Here is a 19,350-nt window from a genome sequence, read left to right as displayed (position 1 = left end):
GATGATCAGTGAGATACACCTGCTGGAGCGCGTACTACGGATGGGTGTTGCCATCGTGACCAGTGAACTGAGATAAGGCGGAGATTGAATGACTGATGTGGTGTACACCTCAATGCCATTGGAGGAATCTCGGAACATATTCCAGCCTGTGCTAGCAAAACAGTCCTGTAGTTTAGCCTCTGCTTCACCTCGTAACTCATCGATTTTATTGTCCAAAGATTGCACGTTAACATTATATACAAAATAAGTTAAAAAACAAGTTACAAACAACGCAAATAAGCGAACAAAATAACACAATCGGCTGGGGGCGTGTAAAACGTCTGCCATCGTCTCCGGCAACCTTTAATCCTCCTTACATTTGTATTAAACATTTTGCAAAAGGTGTTCTAAGATATGCAAGTCAGTTACTACAAAAATGTATTCACTCACAAAGAGTGTATGCTAAATGACATAACTGTAAACTGTAGCAAGAAAATTCTCAGAAGTTCTGTAAATGTATCTGAGCATATGATCACTGTTGTTCTGCTATCCATACATTTCAAAACAGATCCCTCCCCAAAAATGTACACGATTGAGAAAAACTGTAACTCTTTAATTCATTCACTGGGTAATTAATTCTTATTATCGATTCAGGCTCGGCTGAAAGTACCAACTTTGTCAGAAAATAGCATTTTGTTCCCAGGCAAAGTGCAATGTCACTTCTACCCCCCCCCCCCCCCCCCCCTCCCCATCCCCATCCCCCACCACCATTCTCTATTCTCTCTCTTTCAATCATCCCTTAGAGATTGAAATAGAGAGTTGCTGATGCTGATAATGTACAGTAGGCCAAAAACATTGTTTTTTTGCTCCATGGTTTTTCTGCTCTCACACTCCTGGCCAGCCTATCACCTTTCCCCAGAGCTGTAGAAGGATACCCATCAGCGAAATCTGGCTCCTGCTCCTCTCCTTACACTAACACCACTGTATCAGCCCTTTGATCTAGGAAATCTCATTGTGGGAACAAACACAACATTATACTTTTCTTTTATAATCCATTATCAAGCAGTAATATTCAACCTGGATGAGACCAAGAGGATGAGAAAGATAGAAGACTAACTCTTTTCCTATAACAGTCTATCTCTATCACATTCTCCTCGCGTTCAAAGTGCCTTTTTTACACCAATTGTAGAAAACAGCTCATTGCCATTAAAGCAATGGGATCTGACATTTGGCCTGGGGAGAAAATGGCACTTGAGTGCTACTCTCACTGCCAAAGAGTAATCTGTAAGAAGAGTTGCCATGACTACCTTCACATCATTTCTGGCAAACAAGAGATTGAAGGCTTCTCAAATTAAGGGTTTGTGCACGCTCCACGCTTGAGTAGCAGTCGGAAAACTTAACGAAACACTAGTCTAGATGTGAAGCGATCCTTCTATTTTTCTCTGTTTGTATGCAGTGCACTTGTGTTGTGTATCAAATTCTCATATGTGGTCTTAATATATGAAGCTCAGAAAGCTGAGAAACCATTCATTCCCCAGCTCTCAATTAGTTAAGACTCTTTTTGAGAGCTCAATGCCGTCTTCTCCTGTCCCAGAAATCGATTTGATACCCAAGGAGAGGAGAGAGAAAATCTGTAGATGAAGGACTTCAGAACATGAGTGTGTAAGAGATGGAAGGTCAGAATCTAAATGTATGAGAGGAGCAAGGGAGTAAAGAGAGGAGGATAAAAATACAAATCACTGTGACAGGGAGTCAGAGCCCACTGTATCAGACTCCATTTACTATTCATGGAAACGTGACACATCGTCCCTGCTAAGCGCAATGGATGGCCCTCACTCCAAAACCCATTCCACCCACAACCGCTAGCTGTTCAATGCTGAGTGTAATTGAATTTCTCAAAGTCGACCTGACTGTGAAGGAACAGCTTTATATCATTTGTAAGTGTACTTTCTGTGTCTGCAGCAGGAAAACACACGCCCGCACACGCACACAGACACACACACACACACAGACACAGACAGATACACACACACACAGACAGATACACACACACACACACAGACACACACACACAGATACACACATACACAGACAGAAACACACACACGCACACAGATACACACACACACATAGACACAGACACACACACACACACACAGACAGATACACACACACACACACAGACAGATACACACGCACACAGATACACACACACACACACACAAACAATGTCCATGTCGTGTTATTTGAGACCTAGCCAAGATCTGTGTGTATCTTCTATGTGGCTATATGTGCACTACATAAGGAATAGGGTGTCATTTTAGAAGTGTCTCTGTGTCCTGCTGGTGGTGTTCTGCTGGATGAATCATGATGGTGCAGCTCAGCCTGCTGAACATAATCCCTGACATGAAACCCAGTGCTGGAACATAATGGTATTTAAATGGAGGAGCAGAAGTGATCCCACTGATACTTAATAGACATTGTGCAACCCACATATTGTACATAGTCATAATCAAATGGGCTCAGCTTTTAAAGCATTAAAGACATTACATATAATCAGACATTGACCTTGCTTATATTGGCCATTATATAAGGCTCAGTACTGAAGACATTACTTTAAATTCATGATAATGATAACTATGAGATTATACTGTCCAAATTCATTTGGTTCACAGTCCCATCTTCCATTCCTGTACTGAATATCAAGGTTTTAGTGTTAGCCTCAGCTTATTTAGTCTGAAAGCTATTTCCAACTCTTTTCCCTGAGCCCACTGCTCAAACCTCTTCAAAACATGCATGTAATTCAACAGAGACCCACGCATACAAGGGTGTGTATGTAGAGTTGAGCTGGGCAGGTATTAACAGTGCTTATATTAATGACATTCCTACTTCTTAGCAGAGGAGTGTGATGAGTGAGTACACACACACGCACGTATGCACACACACACACACACACACGCAAGCACACAAACTCCCCGAGCCCTGCCTCTCTCAGCCACAGAGTTTGTAAACAACTGGACAGGTAGAAGTTTATACCCTCAGCTGATGTACCTCATGTATGACGGTGATCGTGTACATTTCATTTGCCACATTTACTCAATTAGTCTCTCGCGCTTTAAAGTTCCATGGCTATCGCAAATTAAGAAACACTTCATAGATACAGGCAACTGCCAACATAATAGGGTGTTAGGCCACCACGAGCCAGAACAGCTTCAATGCACTTTGGTTTAGATTCTACAAGTGTATGGAACTATATTGGAGGGATGCAACACCAATTATTCCATGAGAAATTCCCTAATTTGGTGTTTTGTGGATGGTGGTGGAAAATGCTGTCTCAGAAGCCGTTCCAGAATCTCCCATAAGTGTTGAACTGGGTTGAGGTCTGGTGACTGAGACGGCCATGCCATATAGTTTATTGTTTTCATTCTCATCAAACCATTCAGTGACCACTCGTGCCCTGTGGATGGAGGCATTGTCATGGCCATGGTAGCCAAAATAATGGGAAAAATAATTTTTATACATGACCCTAAGCATGACGGGATGTGATTTGCTTAATTATCTCAGGAACCACACCTTTGTGGAAGCACCTGCTTTCAATATACTTTGTATTTCTCATTTACTCTACTGTTTCCATTATTTGGCAGTTACCTGTAAAAAATATCGACAGTATGCTGACTTGCACAAAACTTGACGATATTCTGCCTCATCATGACAAGTTTGAAATCATTGGGGGATGAGTATTGACATGCCAGACTAACTTCACAGACCTATAAAATGTCAGTGAGAGCAGGTGTTGTGCTGAAGTGTGAAAAGCAGTAAATTCCCATGAGCCATTGTAATCTCAGATTCTTATCATCAAAGACCATATCTGAATAATAATTATTCTAGAAAGTCCTTGCCCCTCCTAGGTATAAAGCATGAGTCAGAGAGCTTTTGGCTGTGTGAAATGACACATATCACCAAAACTAGTAGTATTGGCTGATATGTTCCCAGGGTGTATCTTCCGTAACAAAGCCACAAAGTCAGCCCATGGCAAACAGGTACACAACAGCAACCCGAAGACTCTGAAGAAAGGAGAAGAGAAGACAAGAGAAGTGTGGAGAAGAGAAGAAAGGGTTCACAGCTATGTGAAAAGGAGAAAGAAATGTCATGTGTGCTGACTATGTGCTTTTAGACATCTACATGAAGCATGTGTTGTTTACCTTCAGGCAGAATTCACAACCAGGAAAACCGCACCACCTGAATGTCACCGTGTTGTGAAAAATAACAACCAAGTAACAACCAAATAAACAGCCATTGTTTGGTGCACTGTGTAGTAGTTTTTCCGATGCTTTGGTAAAGAAAGGCATTTTAGAGTATTTGGTCATCTCACTGCCTGAATGCTGCCTTGTTGTGGGAATAAAACCAAATGACAACCAAATAAGACAGTCATTTGTGGTATGTACTAATATACAGACTGTCCTTCTTTACTGTGGTCTTTTGTGGCCATCCTTGGTAGAGCCTGACGCTTGCAACACCCAGGGTTGTGGGTTTGATTCCCGCTGTGGCCACCCATACGGAAAATGTATGCACATATATCTGTAGGTCGCTTTGGATGAAAGTGTCTGCTAAAGGGCTTATGTCAAACACCAGACATACAAAAGTATGTGGACACCCCTTTAAATGAGAGGATTTGGCTATTTCAGCCACACCCGTTGCTGACAGGTGTATAAAATCAAGCACACCGCAATGCAATCTCAATAGACAAACATTGGCAGTAGAATGACCTTACTGACTTTCAAATGTGGCACTGTCATATGAGAGTGCCACATTGAAAACAAGTCAGTTTGTCAAATTTCTGCCCTGCTAGAGCTGCCTGGTCAACTGTAATTGCTGTTATTGTGAAGTGGAAACGTCTAAGAGCAACAACGGTTCAGCCACGAAGTGGTTGACCACACAAGCTCACAGAGCGGGACCTCCAAGTGCGGATGCGTGTAGCACGTAAACATTGCGTGTCCTTGGTTGCAACACTCACCACCGAGTTCCAAACTTCCTCTGGAAGCAATGTCAGCACAAAAACGGTTCTTTGGGAGCTTCATGAAATGGGTTTCCATGGCCGAGAAGTCGCATACAAGCCTAAGATCACCATGCGCAATGCCAAGTGTCGGCTGGAGTGGTGTAAAGCTTGCCGTCATTGGACTCGATCATTGGACTCGAACAGTGGAAACACATTCTCTGGAGTGATGAATCACGCTTCACCATCTGGCAGTCCGACTAACAAATCTGGGTTTGGCTGATGCCAGGAGAACGCTACCTGCCAGAATGCATAGTGCCAACTGTAAAGTTTGGTGGAGGAGGAATAATGGTGTTGCTTCTGTTTTTCATGGTTTGGGCTAGGCCCCTTAGTCAAGTAAAAGGGAAATCTTAATGCTATAGCATACAATGACATGCTAGACAATTCTGTGGTGCCAACATTGTGGCAACAGTTTGGGGAAGACCCTTTCCTGTTTCAGCAAGACAATGCATCAGTGCACAAAGCGAGGTCCATACAGAGATGGTTTGTTGAGATCGGTGTGGAAGAACTTGACTGGCCTCCACAAGGCCCTGGCCTAAACCCTATCGAACGCCTTTGGAATGAATTGGAACGCCGACTGCGAGCCAGGCATAATCGCCCAACATCAATGCCCAACCTCATTAATGCTCTTGTGGCTGAATGGAAGCAAGTCGTAGCAATGTTCCAACATCTAGTGGAAAGCCTTCCCAGAAGAGTGGAGGATGTTATAGAAGCAAAGGGGGGACCAACTCCATATTTATGCCCATGATGTTTGAATGAGATGTTCGACGAGCAAGTGTCCACATACTTTTTTGTTTTTGTTTTTGTAGTGTATATACTTTATACTGTAATTTGTAGCATACAGATAGCCGTGATTCAGTATTTGGTCAACTCACAACCTGAATGCAGCCATGTTGTGGGCAAACAAGAACAACAACAGTATTGGCCTTGGTCTGTGTCCAACGGCTCTTGCAGTGTCTCTTCGTGGCTTCATCACACAGGATCCTCCCTGGTGTGACTCATCTCTCACCCCTACAGAGACCCAATCTGGAGAGAGAGGGGGAGATAGGGGGAGGGAGAGCGAGAGAGAGATGGATAGAGAGAGAGGGGGAGGGAGGGAAAGGGAGAGGGAGAGAGAGATGGATAGAGAGAGAGGGGGAGATAGGGGGAGGGAGGGAGATAGGGGGAGGGAGAGCGAGAGCGAGAGAGAGATGGATAGAGAGAGAGGGAGAGGGAGAGGGAGAGAGAGATGGATAGAGAGAGAGGGGGAGATAGGGGGAGGGAGAGCGAGAGAGAGATGGATAGAGAGAGAGGGGGAGGGAGGGAGAGGGAGAGGGAGAGAGAGATGATAGAGAGAGAGGGGGAGATAGGGGGAGGGAGGGAGAGGGAGAGGGAGATGGATAGAGAGAGAGGGGGAGATAGGGGGAGGGAGGGAGAGGGAGATGGATAGAGAGATGGATAGAGAGATGATAGAGAGAGAGGGGGAGATAGGGGGAGGGAGGGAGAGGGAGAGAGATGGATAGAGAGAGAGGGGGAGATAGGGGAGGGAGGGAGAGGGAGAGGGAGAGAGAGATGGATAGAGAGAGAGGGGAGAGAGGGAGAGGGAGAGGGAGAGAGAGGGAGAGAGAGAGATGGATAGAGAGAGAGGGGGAGATAGGGGGAGGGAGAGAGAGGTGGATAGAGAGAGAGGGGAGATAGGGGGAGGGAGAGGGAGAGAGAGATGGATAGAGAGAGAGGGGGAGATAGGGAGAGAGAGATGGATAGAGAGAGAGGGGGAGATAGGGAGAGGGAGATGTATAGAGAGAGAGAGGGAGATGGAGAGGGAGATGGATAGAGAGAGAGAGGGAGATGGAGAGGGAGATGGATAGAGAGAGACTGAAAAAACATCAAAACGTTTCCCTTTTTATCTACCTGAGTCCTTATACTCAAGAGTTGTTGTTTTTTTGCCTGAGGCAGCAGAAAAACATGTTCCTGAAAAAAAAGACACTCTACTATAAATGAATGTCAATCATATTATAATCAATTCTAATATTGTGTTGAATCGACAGCGTGCTGCTTTTCCCAGACTACTGTCTGCACTGCATTAACGTCCATCCCCTGAGTCAGAAAGGCTGAACAGATCAAGCATTTCTGAAACATTCTGTCCCCTTTTGTCTGGGTATTTGGGGCAGGATATACTATTCAGTCTCAGATCCGTTCCCCTCTAAAACACACCCTCCCTCCCCTGAACCTTTCCCCAACTGTATAATTCATTCATGCGGTGTTGTGTTTATTGTGCAAACCTAGAGCTCTGGAGTCCATGTTAGGTAAGAGTGGGCTGTGACGTCAAACACCTTAGGTCTAGCAGAGAGAGAGAGAAATAGCTTAAGCTCGACACAGCTGCTTTGTAAGAGCACAGAGCCACAGACAGACAGAGCTGGGCCATTGTGCAACAAAACCACTCACACAGTCCCACAGACCATGACCTTAAAACTAAGTTTCATCATAGGAAACGCTATAGCTGGTAGCCTAGGGAACTTTAGCCTACTGTTTAACAGTGAAAGGTTACACTCACACATAATATCCTATTTGCTAAGCAAGGACCCAATCTGCATCTTTTTCTCTAATGTCCATTCATTTCACAATATCCATTCCTCTCTTGCACTCCTAAGGCTTAGGAAAGAGAGTTCAATATAACCCTGTAACTTCAGATAGGGGCGTATACAGTTCAGAGCGTGCTTCCCAATCAGTAGTCACAACAAGCCAAGGCATATCAAAATGTCATTGGAAAGCTCTACAGCCTGTACAGCCAATGATCCAAGGACATAAGTGAACCTCAGCCACCCGAGCCACGGATTGTTCGCCTCGCTACCATCTAGAAGGCGGAAACAGTACAGGTGCATCAAAGCTGGGACAGAGAGACTGAAAAACAGCTTCTATCTCCAGGCCATCAGGCTGTTAAATAGTAATAACTAGCTGGCCTCCGCCCAGTACCCTACCCTGAACTTAATCACTGTTACTAGCCGGCTACCACCCGGTACTCTACCCTGAACTTAATCACTGTTACTAGCCGGCTACCACCCGGTACTCTACCCTGCACCTTACAGATTGCTGCCCTCAGTGATTTCAGAAAGTATTCACACCCCTTTACAAATTAATTAAAAATCAAAAGCTGAAATGTCGTGAGTCAATGAGTATTCAAACCCTTTGTTATAGCAAGCCTTGACGTGTTCAGGAGTAAAAATTAGCTTAACAAGTCACATAAGTTGCATGGACTAACTGTGTGCAATAATGATTACCTCATCTCTATACCCCACACATACAATTATCTGTAAGGTCCCTCAGTCGAGCAGTGAATTTCAAAAACAGATTCAACCACAAAGACCAGGGAGGTTTTTACAATGCCTCGCAAAGAAGGACACCTATTGGTAGATGGGTAAAAATTTAAATCTGACATTGAATATCCCTTTGAGCATGGGGAAGTTATTAATTACACTTTGGATGGTGTATCAATACACCCAGTCACTCCAAAGATACAAGCGTCCTTCCTAACTCAGTTGTCAGAGAGGAAGGAAACCGCTCAGGGATTTCACCATGAGGCCTATGGTGACTTTAAAACAGTTACAGAGTTGAATGGCTGCGATAGGAGAAAACTGAGGATGGATCAACAACATTGTAGTTACTCCACAATAGTAACCTAAATGACAGTGTGAAAAGAAGGTTGCTTGTACAGAATATAAATATTCCAAAAACATTCATCCTGTTTGCAACAAAGCACATAAGTAAAACTGCACAAAATGTGGCAAAGAAATTAACTTTATGTCCTGAATACAAAGTGTTATCTTTCAGACAAATCAAACACATCACTGAGTATCACTCTTCGTATTTTCAAGCATGATGGTGGCTGTATCATGTTATGGGTATGCTTGTCATCGGAAAGGACTAGGGACTTTTTAGGATAAAAAGAAGCGGAACAGAGATAAGCACAGGCAAAATCCTAGAGGAAAACCTGGTTCAGTCTGCTTTCCAATAGACACTGGGAGACAAATTCACCTTTCAGCAGGACAATAACCTAAAACACAAGGCCAAATATACACTGGCGTTGCTTACCAAGATGCATTTGAATGTTCCAGAGTGGCCTAGTTACAGTTTTCACTTAAATCGTCTCGAAAGTCTATGGCAAGACTTGAAAATGGCTGTCTAGCAATGATCAACAACCAACTTGACTGTACAATCCAGGTGTGCAAAGCTCTTAAACTTACACAGAACGACTCAAAGCTGTAATCACAGGTGATTCTAACATGCATTCACTCAGGTGTGTGAATACTTATGTAAATGAGATATTTCTGTATTTCATTTATAATACATTTGCAAAAATGTCTAAAACCATGATTTTAGAAGTAACACAACAAAATGTGGAATAAGTCGAGGGGTATGAATACTTTCTGAAGACACGGCACATAGTCATTGAACACTGGTCACTTTAAACATGTTTACATACTGTTTTACCCACTTCATATGTGTATTTATATATATATTGTTTATTTAACCTTTATTTAACTAGGCGAGTCAGTTAAAGAACATATTCTTACTTACAATACTGCACAGGAGGTTGGCGGCACCTTAACTGGGGAGGACAGACTAGTGGTAATGGCTGGAGCAGTATGAGTGGAATGGTATCAAATACATCAAACACATGGTTTCCATGTGTCTGATGCCATTCCAATCGCACAGTTCTGGGTATTATTATGGGTAATCCTCCCCTTAGCAGCCTCCTGTGATATACTGTATTCTAGTCAAGGTTCATCCTATATAACTACTGCTGTACACACATGTTGCATTGTTAGATATTACTTCACTGTTGGAGCTGGAAACATCAGCGTTTCGCTGCACCTGCGATAACATCTGCAAAATATTTGTACGCGACCAAACACAATTTGATTTGAACAGAGCAAATTCCTACACGGTGACATATGTCCTTCCGCCAAACTGTCTGTGCACTACTTCTCCCTTTCTACATACTTTTTGGCACAACGTCTCACAACGCTTATTGAATTTCCGAAATAATCATGCACGCGCAATCTTCGGCCATAATTAGAGCAACTACAACAAATCATTGTCTCTGATATTTGAGTCAATATATCTAACCCGTTTCAGTGTCAGTTGGTTTGCTATACAAATGAGTTTTCTTTGATTTACTACTTTCATTGTACATAAACCACCAAATAAGTTATTTATGTTCAGTATCTAAACAATCTTCATTCAACATTATGACAACAATATGTAGTCCCAATGAACATGAAAAGCTTACCACTACCGTAATAGACCCTTATTATTGACTGACTTGCAGAACCTACAATTGGAACGTAAGATGAAGTAGTTCGCGAATGACGAGAGACGAGTTTGGCCAATAGAATAGCGTTATTTGGTGTTGACCTCTGAGAGCCATATCACCGCCTACTTTATGTCCGTGGCGGAGTACAACCTATATAAACAAGCCAGTCCGCAATTTAAAGGGCAGAGTTGTAAAAACTCCCAGGCAGTAGGGAGTTAGCAATATCGAATTGATAACAGATATATTCAAAAACTCCAATTGACCTCCACATAACTCGACTGGAATAATCATTTAGATTTATAGTTACAGCAGTAGATTTTGTACAAGAAGGAAGTAACCATCTCGTTATTTTGTTACGTTAGCAAGCCATTCAATCGGTCTTCAGACAGTGCAAGGACCTGATGTAAATTTGTTTAACTCTAAATGTAAGTATAATTATCTTCACTTCAATATAAGTCGTTAGCAAGGCAGTCATTAAGCATTAGCTTGTCTCCAGGGATTTGACAAGCTAACGACCGCATTCTATGTCTTGTTTTGGTTGGGTAGCTAACGTTAGGTTGGTTAACGTGGTAGCTACTAGCTAAGGCGTTAACTTCTATAACTAACGATAGTGTGATATCTAGATGGCTAGCTAGAAACTCATAAATCAGTCTAATTTAGTCTAAAATCCAGAACCAGCGTTTTAGCTACCTTGGTGGTACTTGAACAACCTTAAAGGATATTTGGGGCAAGCCAACACACCTTATCCTTTGAGCGTGAATCCCCTTCACTGTATTTATCAGGCTAAAACCTCCGGTATGCCAGCTGCAGTTTAGCCTATATCCCCTTCATATCCTGGTTGCGTAGCTAGCTAACCATTGCGTTAAAGCTAGCTAGCGACGTTATTGGTTGGATTCAAGTGAAGCAAACTAGGATAAGGATTTGGATTGGACGTTTTGACCATTCGTATAATCTCATATAGATATAGCTAGTATTACCAGTCATTTCTAATAAAGGCATCTAGCTAGCTATGGTCGTGATCAGAAATTCAATGAGGATTACGTAACAAGGCTATCTGCGATTGCAGCTAGTTCAGCTCACCAGCTGCTCGCTTACATTCTAGCCAATGTTTGTGCCCGGTTTCTCCTGTTACCATCACTAACCAATATTATTATTCCATCTCCTCATATCAGATGAATTGGGGACGTGAGTGTATAATTGTTTCTCAAATAGATTATATCGGGTGAGGATACAATGTCTCGGATCATTTTGGCTAAATTGTTTTAATTGCGTTAAAAAGGGCCATGAGCCACCATTGTCCAGAGGTCAACTATGCTTGCCTTTAGTTGTCACTAATGCTAGAAAACCGCTGGGGGACACAGCCCTATTTATAACTGCTTATGTTGTACAGCCTACCTAGACACAGCAATGCGAATGGCTGAACTGTAAATGCAATCAGGCTTATAAGGCCAACAGCTTTCCAACTGAGCTAAAATAATATGCCATTTAGCAAACCATATCCAAAGGGACTTATTCATGCTTGCATACATTTGTATTTTTTGTATGGGTGGACTCATACATATTACTTGTATGAATATGCAGTTATAATATTGGACAGTAGATTTAGCCGTATAGCATCTTTTTTTTGTAAATGCTTAATGTCTTTTCCCTCTTATTCCAGGTTTAGGAACCCTACCCTGTGAAAGGAAGGACATTGGTTTCAGCAACCAGCACTTAATCAGTGTCCCTGTTTGGCCCAAACTGATTACCACTGCCTTGGAGGTTTTTGCAACACTCAGGAATACCAACTCCATAACGAAAAAACAACCTGCCGCAACCGTGAAGCAGCTATGCAGCTTGAAATCCAAGTAGCCCTCAACTTTATTATTTCCTATTTGTACAACAAACTCCCCAGAAGGCGTGTGAACATCTTTGGCGAGGAGCTTGAGAGGCAGCTGAAGAAGAAGTATGAAGGTCACTGGTACACTGATAAGCCATATAAGGGCTCTGGGTACAGGTGCATCCATGTAGGGGAGAAGGTGGACCCTGTGGTGGAGCAGGCAGCCAAGGAGAGTGGCCTGGACATTGACGATGTCCGGAATAACCTCCCTCAGGACCTTAGTGTGTGGATTGACCCCTTCGAGGTGTCCTACCAGATTGGGGAGAAGGGGCCGGTCAAGGTGCTGTACGTGGACGATAACAATGAGAACGGGTCCGAGCTGGACAAGGAGATCAAGAACAGCTTCAACCCAGAGGCCCAGGTCTTCATGCCCATCAGTGACCCTATTGGGGCCTGTTCTGAGTCCAGCTCTCCCTCACCACCCTTTGGGCAGTCTGCGGCTGTCAGCCCCTCCTTCATGCCACGCTCCACCCAGCCTATAACCTTTACCACCGCCACCTTTGCAGCCACCAAGTTCGGCTCCACCAAGATGAAGAGCTCCGGCCGCAACAACAGTAATGGTGGCAACGGAGGAAACTGCAACAAGGTGGCCCGCACCTCCCCCACCAACAACCTCGGGCTGAATGTGAACACCCTGCTGAAGCAAAAAGCCATGTCCACCTCCATGCTCTCTCTGTACGGCCTGGGCCAGCAGCAGAAGGCCTCGGCACTCTCTCCTAATGCTAAGGAGTTTGTGTTTCCAAGCCTCCAGGGTCAGGGGAGCCCCAGTGGAGTGTTCCCCAGTGAGGGGCCACTCAGCCCGCTGCAGTACAACAATGCCTTTGATGTGTTCGCGGCCTACGGCGGTCTCAATGACAAGTCCCTCATGGATGGGCTGAACTTCAGTCTCGGCAACATGCAGTATTCGAACCAGCAATTCCAGCCGGTGATGGCTAACTAAAGATGAAACGACGACGTGATGTTATTTATGAATGACGACGGTGGCTCGAAGAGAAGGAAAAACACATGAAGAAGAACTGGACTTTCAAGGAAATCATGACGAGGGTCCTCTGAGGAGCTCTGTCTAGTCAGTGAAGCAGCATGTGCCCAAGGGTGTCTTTTTTTTTTTCTTTTTTTTTTCTACCCCCCCCTTGAGTTTTTTTGCTTAAAGCTTGTTGTACAAATGCGTCCAAGCTTGGTTACTTAAATTCAACATGCATTGTGTTTCTCTTTTCCTTTTTGCCAACCAAGCACAATTTTTTTACTATGTTGGGAAAAACTAAAAATGCTCCGTAACATGAGAAAAAAAAACTAAAAATACAATCTTCAAGTTCAGGCCTCTTACAGTATTTTACAGGTGGTAAGACATGGCTGATTTTTATGAATTGGCACTACTACATGGGGTTACTTGGTCTTTTTCTAACTGTATAATTTAATTTAGTACAGAGTTTGTAAGATATCAGAGTATATTGTTTCTATGACATGGTATTGCATTTATATCTTTTTACTACTCCAGTGATCTGTGATGGCTGCAGCAGCTTTTTGTTATGTTTTTTTTTTAAAGATAAAGAAATCCATCTTTAAAATGCATCAAATATTCTAAAGATTGTGTACATAGTATTCCTTAGTGGTGGAATTCAAAGTGTACGAGTTGTATTTTCTGTTAAGAGTTGACCGATTTTGCTATATTATGGACAAATGTAATCGTATAAATTAATTTTGTACCAACATTGTGCAATACTTGATAAAAATACAGTATAAAAAAAGTATTTTGAGTCAGTGTCTTACATGTCAAGAGGGACTGAGAGTTTATATTAAGTTTGTATTAAAAATGCTTAAATTAAATGCTTGTCTTTTATTTTTTTTTAATTTCATATTTACACCCTGGTCTTTTTAATAAAATAAACTAGTCAATGTGATTTGTGGACATTGGATTTATTGTTAAGGACAGGAAGCACACTTGCATTTATTAGACTCAAGCTCATTGGTCGTCTTGCTACAAATAACTTATTACATGGGGGATTTATTTAGGCTCAACCAGGGCAAGGCCAGACTCCTCACTATGCCAGGTATGGTGTTGGTATGTTCCATTATAGTAGTAAGGCTGCTCATTTCACATCTACCATCTGAACAACCTTGGCTATTGGGCAAGCCTTGACCCTGGACAGATAAAGGCTAATGATCGCTGTGTTAGTTTAGAACCATATGTCTCATGCCCAATGGCGGTTTAAGATAAAATGCACAAAGCTAATGGACAGAATGACTTGCCAGTTTATCTCTAAAACCATACCCAGAATCTACACTTCATATGGCCACTACTCCAATGTTGTGCATGTGAACTCCCAGGCTATTCATGATTATGGAACACTGTATGCATATGGCATATCAGTTCCTTCAGAGGACCCCAAAGTCCATGCACATCACTGGGAAGCTTAACATGTGATTTGTGACAAACAGCTTGAGGGGCAATTTGTGTCTCTTGTCAAATCAAAATTTGACTCCTCCCTCTCCTATCCAATCTTAAGTTTCCAAGGTTTGTTTTGGGGCTCTTGTGTTACTTGGATTTTTAAGGGGGAAGTCTATCTACCGATATATTTACAAGTTCAGTGGAGGGAAGACGAGCTTTAAGTGTGTAGATAAGGCTACACAGTAACACCTGCCTGTGTGTTGGCCTGAGATATCATTAGCCTATGGAGTGTCACGTAAAGTGAATTGGAGCTCATTTAAGGCTAGAACAGGCCAAACATTCACCATGGTTTAGTGCTTCAACAGCTTAACTCGCCAAACAGATAATCACATTTGCAAATCTGTATGTGGAAAAGGTAGCAGCAGGGGAATATCTTGTGTTAATGCTTCAAAGACCTCCTACTCCTCTCCCTGTGAAGGGTCTTATGGTCTATTAGGCATGTGGACAGGCCTGTAATCATATGGCTTGGGTATTTCAACTCCCAAAGTGTGCTTTGTTAATGTAGCTTAAGTGTAAAGCCCACTTGTGAGAGGGCTCTGTGGAGGATTGAGATTACATTTTGTGGCATTCACTGAGCATGTTTGTGTGTGCGTGTGTGTGTGTGTGTGTGTGCCTGTGTCCATGTTTGTCCACATTTGCAAAACTAGTACAGAACTGTATGAACGTGACACACACACGCATTTGAGTAAATAGAGCCACAGATGGTCCTGTGTCCCACCAGCTGGTCGTCTCCCAGGGTGTGTGATGTTGCCTTGCTGGGGCCCCATCTAGTCCAGGCCATTTTCACGAAAGATACCTCTCATTTAGTATACAGTGCATTCCTAGTATTTAGACCCCTTGACTTTTTCCACATTTTATTACGTTACAGCCTTACTCTAAAATAGATTACATCGTTTTTTTCCCTCATCGATCTACACACAATACCCCAACGATGACACAGCAAAAACAAAAAACTGAAATATCACATTCACATAAGTATTCAGACCCTTTATTCAGTACTTTTTGGAAGCACCTTTGGCAGTGATTACAGCCTCAAGTCTTCTTGGGTATGACGCCACAAGCTTGGCACACCTGTATTTGGGGAGTTTATACCACTCTGTCAGGTTGGATGGGGAGCATTGCTGCACAGCTATTTTCAGGTCTCTCCAGAGATGTTTGATCGAGTTCAAGCCCAGGCTCTGGTTGGGCCACTCAAGGACATTCAGAGACTTGTCCTGAATCCACTCCTGCGTTTCCTTGGCTGTGTGCTTAAGGTCATTGTCCTGTTGGAAGGTGAACCTTCGTCCCAGTCTGAGATCCTGGGCACTCTGGAGCAGGTTTTCATCAAGGATCTCTCTGTACTTTGCACCGTTCATCTTTCCCTCGATCCTGAATTGTCTCCCAGTCCCTGCCACTGAAGAACATCCCCACAGCATGATGCTGCCACCACCATGCTTCACCGTAGGAATGGTGGCAGGTTTCCTCCAGACGTGACACTTGGCATTCAGTCCAAAGAGTTCAATCTTGGTTTCATCAGACCAGAGAATCTTGCTTCTCATGGTTTGAGAGTCCTTTCTAAAAACCTGTTTGCGCCTGGTCATTATGGGGTATTGTGTGTAGATTGATGAGGAACATTATTCATTTGATTCATTTGATAGAATAAGGCTGTAATGTAACAAAATGTGGAAAAAAGTCAAGGAGTCCGAGTACTTTCCGAATGCACTGTAGATGTAATATAAGTGTTCCACGATGCATAAAATGCAACCTGTTCCTCAACCTCTTGTGAACTAGTGTTGGGTTATTGAAAATGGCAGAGATAGCACTGTCGATTCTATTTTTGTATATATCTCCTGCTTCTCAACCTTGATAGATGTCAAGTAGAGACAGTTCCATGGACTGGAACGTAATGTAATCGCAGACCATAGAGAGAACACAGTATTGTGTATCTGGCCTTTGTTGTGACTGTGTTGGCTTGACTTTGTGAATGAGAAGAGCAAGATGCAAGTTTAGCAAGTTCCTGGGTTATTGCGTTTGGCCATTGCAGCATGACCATTGACCAATTACATGTAAAGTGGCTTACAGTCCAAAGATACCACCACCAAACATCTTTCATTAAACATTACACAGTTTATTGGAAAAAGAAAGATGAGAGAAAAATACTCCAGTGTTATTGAATGTTAAATAAATCCATAGCCGAGGCTCTTAATAAAAACGTGTTTGGCTGAGATTGAACCTCACTCCTTTTTCTGCTTTCAAGTGTTGCCAAGTCATTTCACTGTAGATCATCCTCTCAGAACCTGTTCTTATTCCACACCAGACAGTCATTCAACTTTTAAAAGCACCACAGCCCAGCAAAATTGAACAATAATCCATATTTCACGATGACTCGAGCTCAGGAAGAGCTGAGTTGAACACTAAATATGTTCTACCACAGCGGACTGTACTGTCTCCCTCTCTGACTCGCTCTCTCTCTCTATCCCATTCTCACTCTCTCCCTCTTTATTTATTTATTTCGTTCTCTGTCTCTCTCTCATCCTCCATCCCCCCTCTCTCTATCTCTCCCTCTCTCTGTTTGTTTTGGTTTGCATACTGTACATAGTTGAAGGTTATGGTAACGAATGGGTGTCTTTGCACACATCAATAGGTTTAAATATAGAATGTACAGGCTCTTCTGCGTCACCATCAGAGGAGAATCCTTTCTCTCCCTCATTCCATCCCTCTCTCTCCCTCTGTGCATCCCTCTCTCGCTCTGCTCTCCCTCCTTCCTTCCTTCCCTCCCTCCCTCCCTTGTGAGGGACTATCTGTATGCAAGTACTGTAGCTAGGAAACATTCTCCATGCACTTGCATATCACTCAGGACCAGATTTTACTTAACAAATGGATGTCTATTGTGAAGTACAACATGACTGGAGACTGCCTCCAAGATGGGCGCCTGTTTTCAACGTAATCTACTCAGGTTCGTATACACCGTTTCGTGGTCACTGCCTTCTCTTTTACAAAGCTGATTATGCCTGTGAACTGGAGCAAGCACGAGCTGTGCAGACGTCATCACGCCATCCAGAAGCATGGCAGACATTGGATGAATATAACATTTTAATAGCTTCGGGTGTGAGTGATCGGAAAAATATTGACCTCGAAGACAATTGCTGGAAAAATTCTATGGATATCTTTAGTACCCTAGCACTACACAGCTGATTGAAATAATCAAAGCTTGATGATGAGTTGGTTATTTAAAAGTAGGGTGGTTGGTCTGTTTGGATGGTTAGGCGTATACAGCGAACATCTAGCAACCCAAAGGTTGTGTGTTTGAATCTCATCACGGACAACTTTAGCAACTACTTACTACTTTTTAGGTAATCTGCAACTACGTTAGCTAACCCTTCCCCTAATCTTAACCCTAACATTAACCCATAACTCTAACCCCTAGCCTAGCTAACGTTAGCCACCTACTGTAGCTAACATTAACATTAGCCACCGAGCCACCTAGCTAACGTTAGCCACAGCAAATTGGAATTCGAAACATATCATACTTTTTTCAAATTCATATCATATGAATTGTAATATGTGACATACAGTATCATACAAAATGGATGATGGATATCCACAAATTAATACATACCACACGAAACGTTTACCCCTGACTCCAGGTTGACAAAGGTGATATTGAAAGTGCCTTTTTTGGGAATTTCAAAATTTTACTTCTCTAAGATAATTGTCCTTTTTGGCTCCGCTTCAGCTAAACTACAGTACTGAAAGTGTCCTCTGAGCACAGTGGAAAGTGTGCTTCCAGACCAGCTATGTCACCCCCCCCCCCCCCCCCTGTCCTCGTATATAGTCTTGTTATTGTTTTTATTGTCTTTTTTTATTTAGCAAATATTTGTCTTTTTAGCTCGGCGCTGTTGGGATTTTGCTGTTGGGGGTGAGCATTTCACTGTAAAGTCTACGCCTGTTGTAATCTGCGCATGCAACCAATACAATTTTATTTTATTTGATGTGTGGAATAGAGGGAGAGAGAGAGCGGAGGGAGAAAGGGAGGAAGGAGAGGGGATATTGAAAAGGGGTTTGTTTACAGTTTTCAGTCTGCTGTAGTCCCCTCTTCATCTCTACACAGTCTATTTAGAGGACTATGCCTCTGCCCATCCTCTTCCCCACCACTCTCTCTCCCTCTGCCCTTCTCTCTTTCCATACCAGAGTCTATCCCTCTCCCCAGGCATCTGAAACTTTCTCTTGTATTTGATGTTCTTAGTCCGCTGTGTAATTTAATCTGAGTGATTCCCTGCAGCCGCAGTATCTCCCTCCCTCTCCTCTCCCTCTCTCTCCTCTCCCTCTCTCTCCCTCTCTCTCTTTCCAACCATTCAGCCTCAGCTCTAATAATAGGATACCCAGGCGGTCTCCCCTCAAATCTCCTTGCCAGTGTATGTGTATGCGTGCGTTTCTCCTTGCCTCTGCATTAAGGCTTTGTTTGTTTTGGCCACTCAAAGCGCAGGCTAACTGCTAACTGCTAACTGCAATAGTTCAGTGATGTACAGTATAGGGAGACTGATAAAACAGGAACCAGACCCCCTACATATTTTATGTTTAGTGTTGCTTTAACACATTATACAGTCTATACTTGGCATGTATGGGTGGCATGTATGGGTGGCACAAATTGGGATATGGGGGAGGGGAATGGGCAGGGTATAGGCAAATGAAATACTGTCGTATTTACTATAGTTAAAAAG

General features: G+C 43.0%; 1 protein-coding gene across 1 annotated transcript; it reads left to right on the top strand.

The window, feature by feature from the left end:
* The first annotated feature begins 10,497 nt into the window (after window positions 1-10,497).
* Window positions 10,498-14,097, top strand: LOC109870184 (protein Tob1). The gene is made up of 2 exons (XM_020460581.2): window positions 10,498-10,750; window positions 11,986-14,097. The coding sequence occupies exon 2, from the start codon at window positions 12,155-12,157 to the stop codon at window positions 13,142-13,144; it is 990 nt and encodes a 329-aa protein (XP_020316170.1). The 5' UTR covers window positions 10,498-10,750; window positions 11,986-12,154; the 3' UTR covers window positions 13,145-14,097.
* The last annotated feature ends 5,253 nt before the right edge of the window (window positions 14,098-19,350 follow it).

Source organism: Oncorhynchus kisutch, linkage group LG25, assembly GCF_002021735.2.
Source record: "Oncorhynchus kisutch isolate 150728-3 linkage group LG25, Okis_V2, whole genome shotgun sequence".
In the NCBI taxonomy this organism is placed as follows: domain Eukaryota; kingdom Metazoa; phylum Chordata; class Actinopteri; order Salmoniformes; family Salmonidae; genus Oncorhynchus; species Oncorhynchus kisutch.
This window is presented reverse-complemented; position numbering and strand designations above follow the sequence as displayed.

What these genes read in the sequence shown, in the direction of transcription:
- LOC109870184 (XM_020460581.2), top strand. Translation starts at nt 12,155, where the DNA reads ATGCAGCTTGAAATCCAAGTAGCCCTCAACTTTATTATTTCCTATTTG.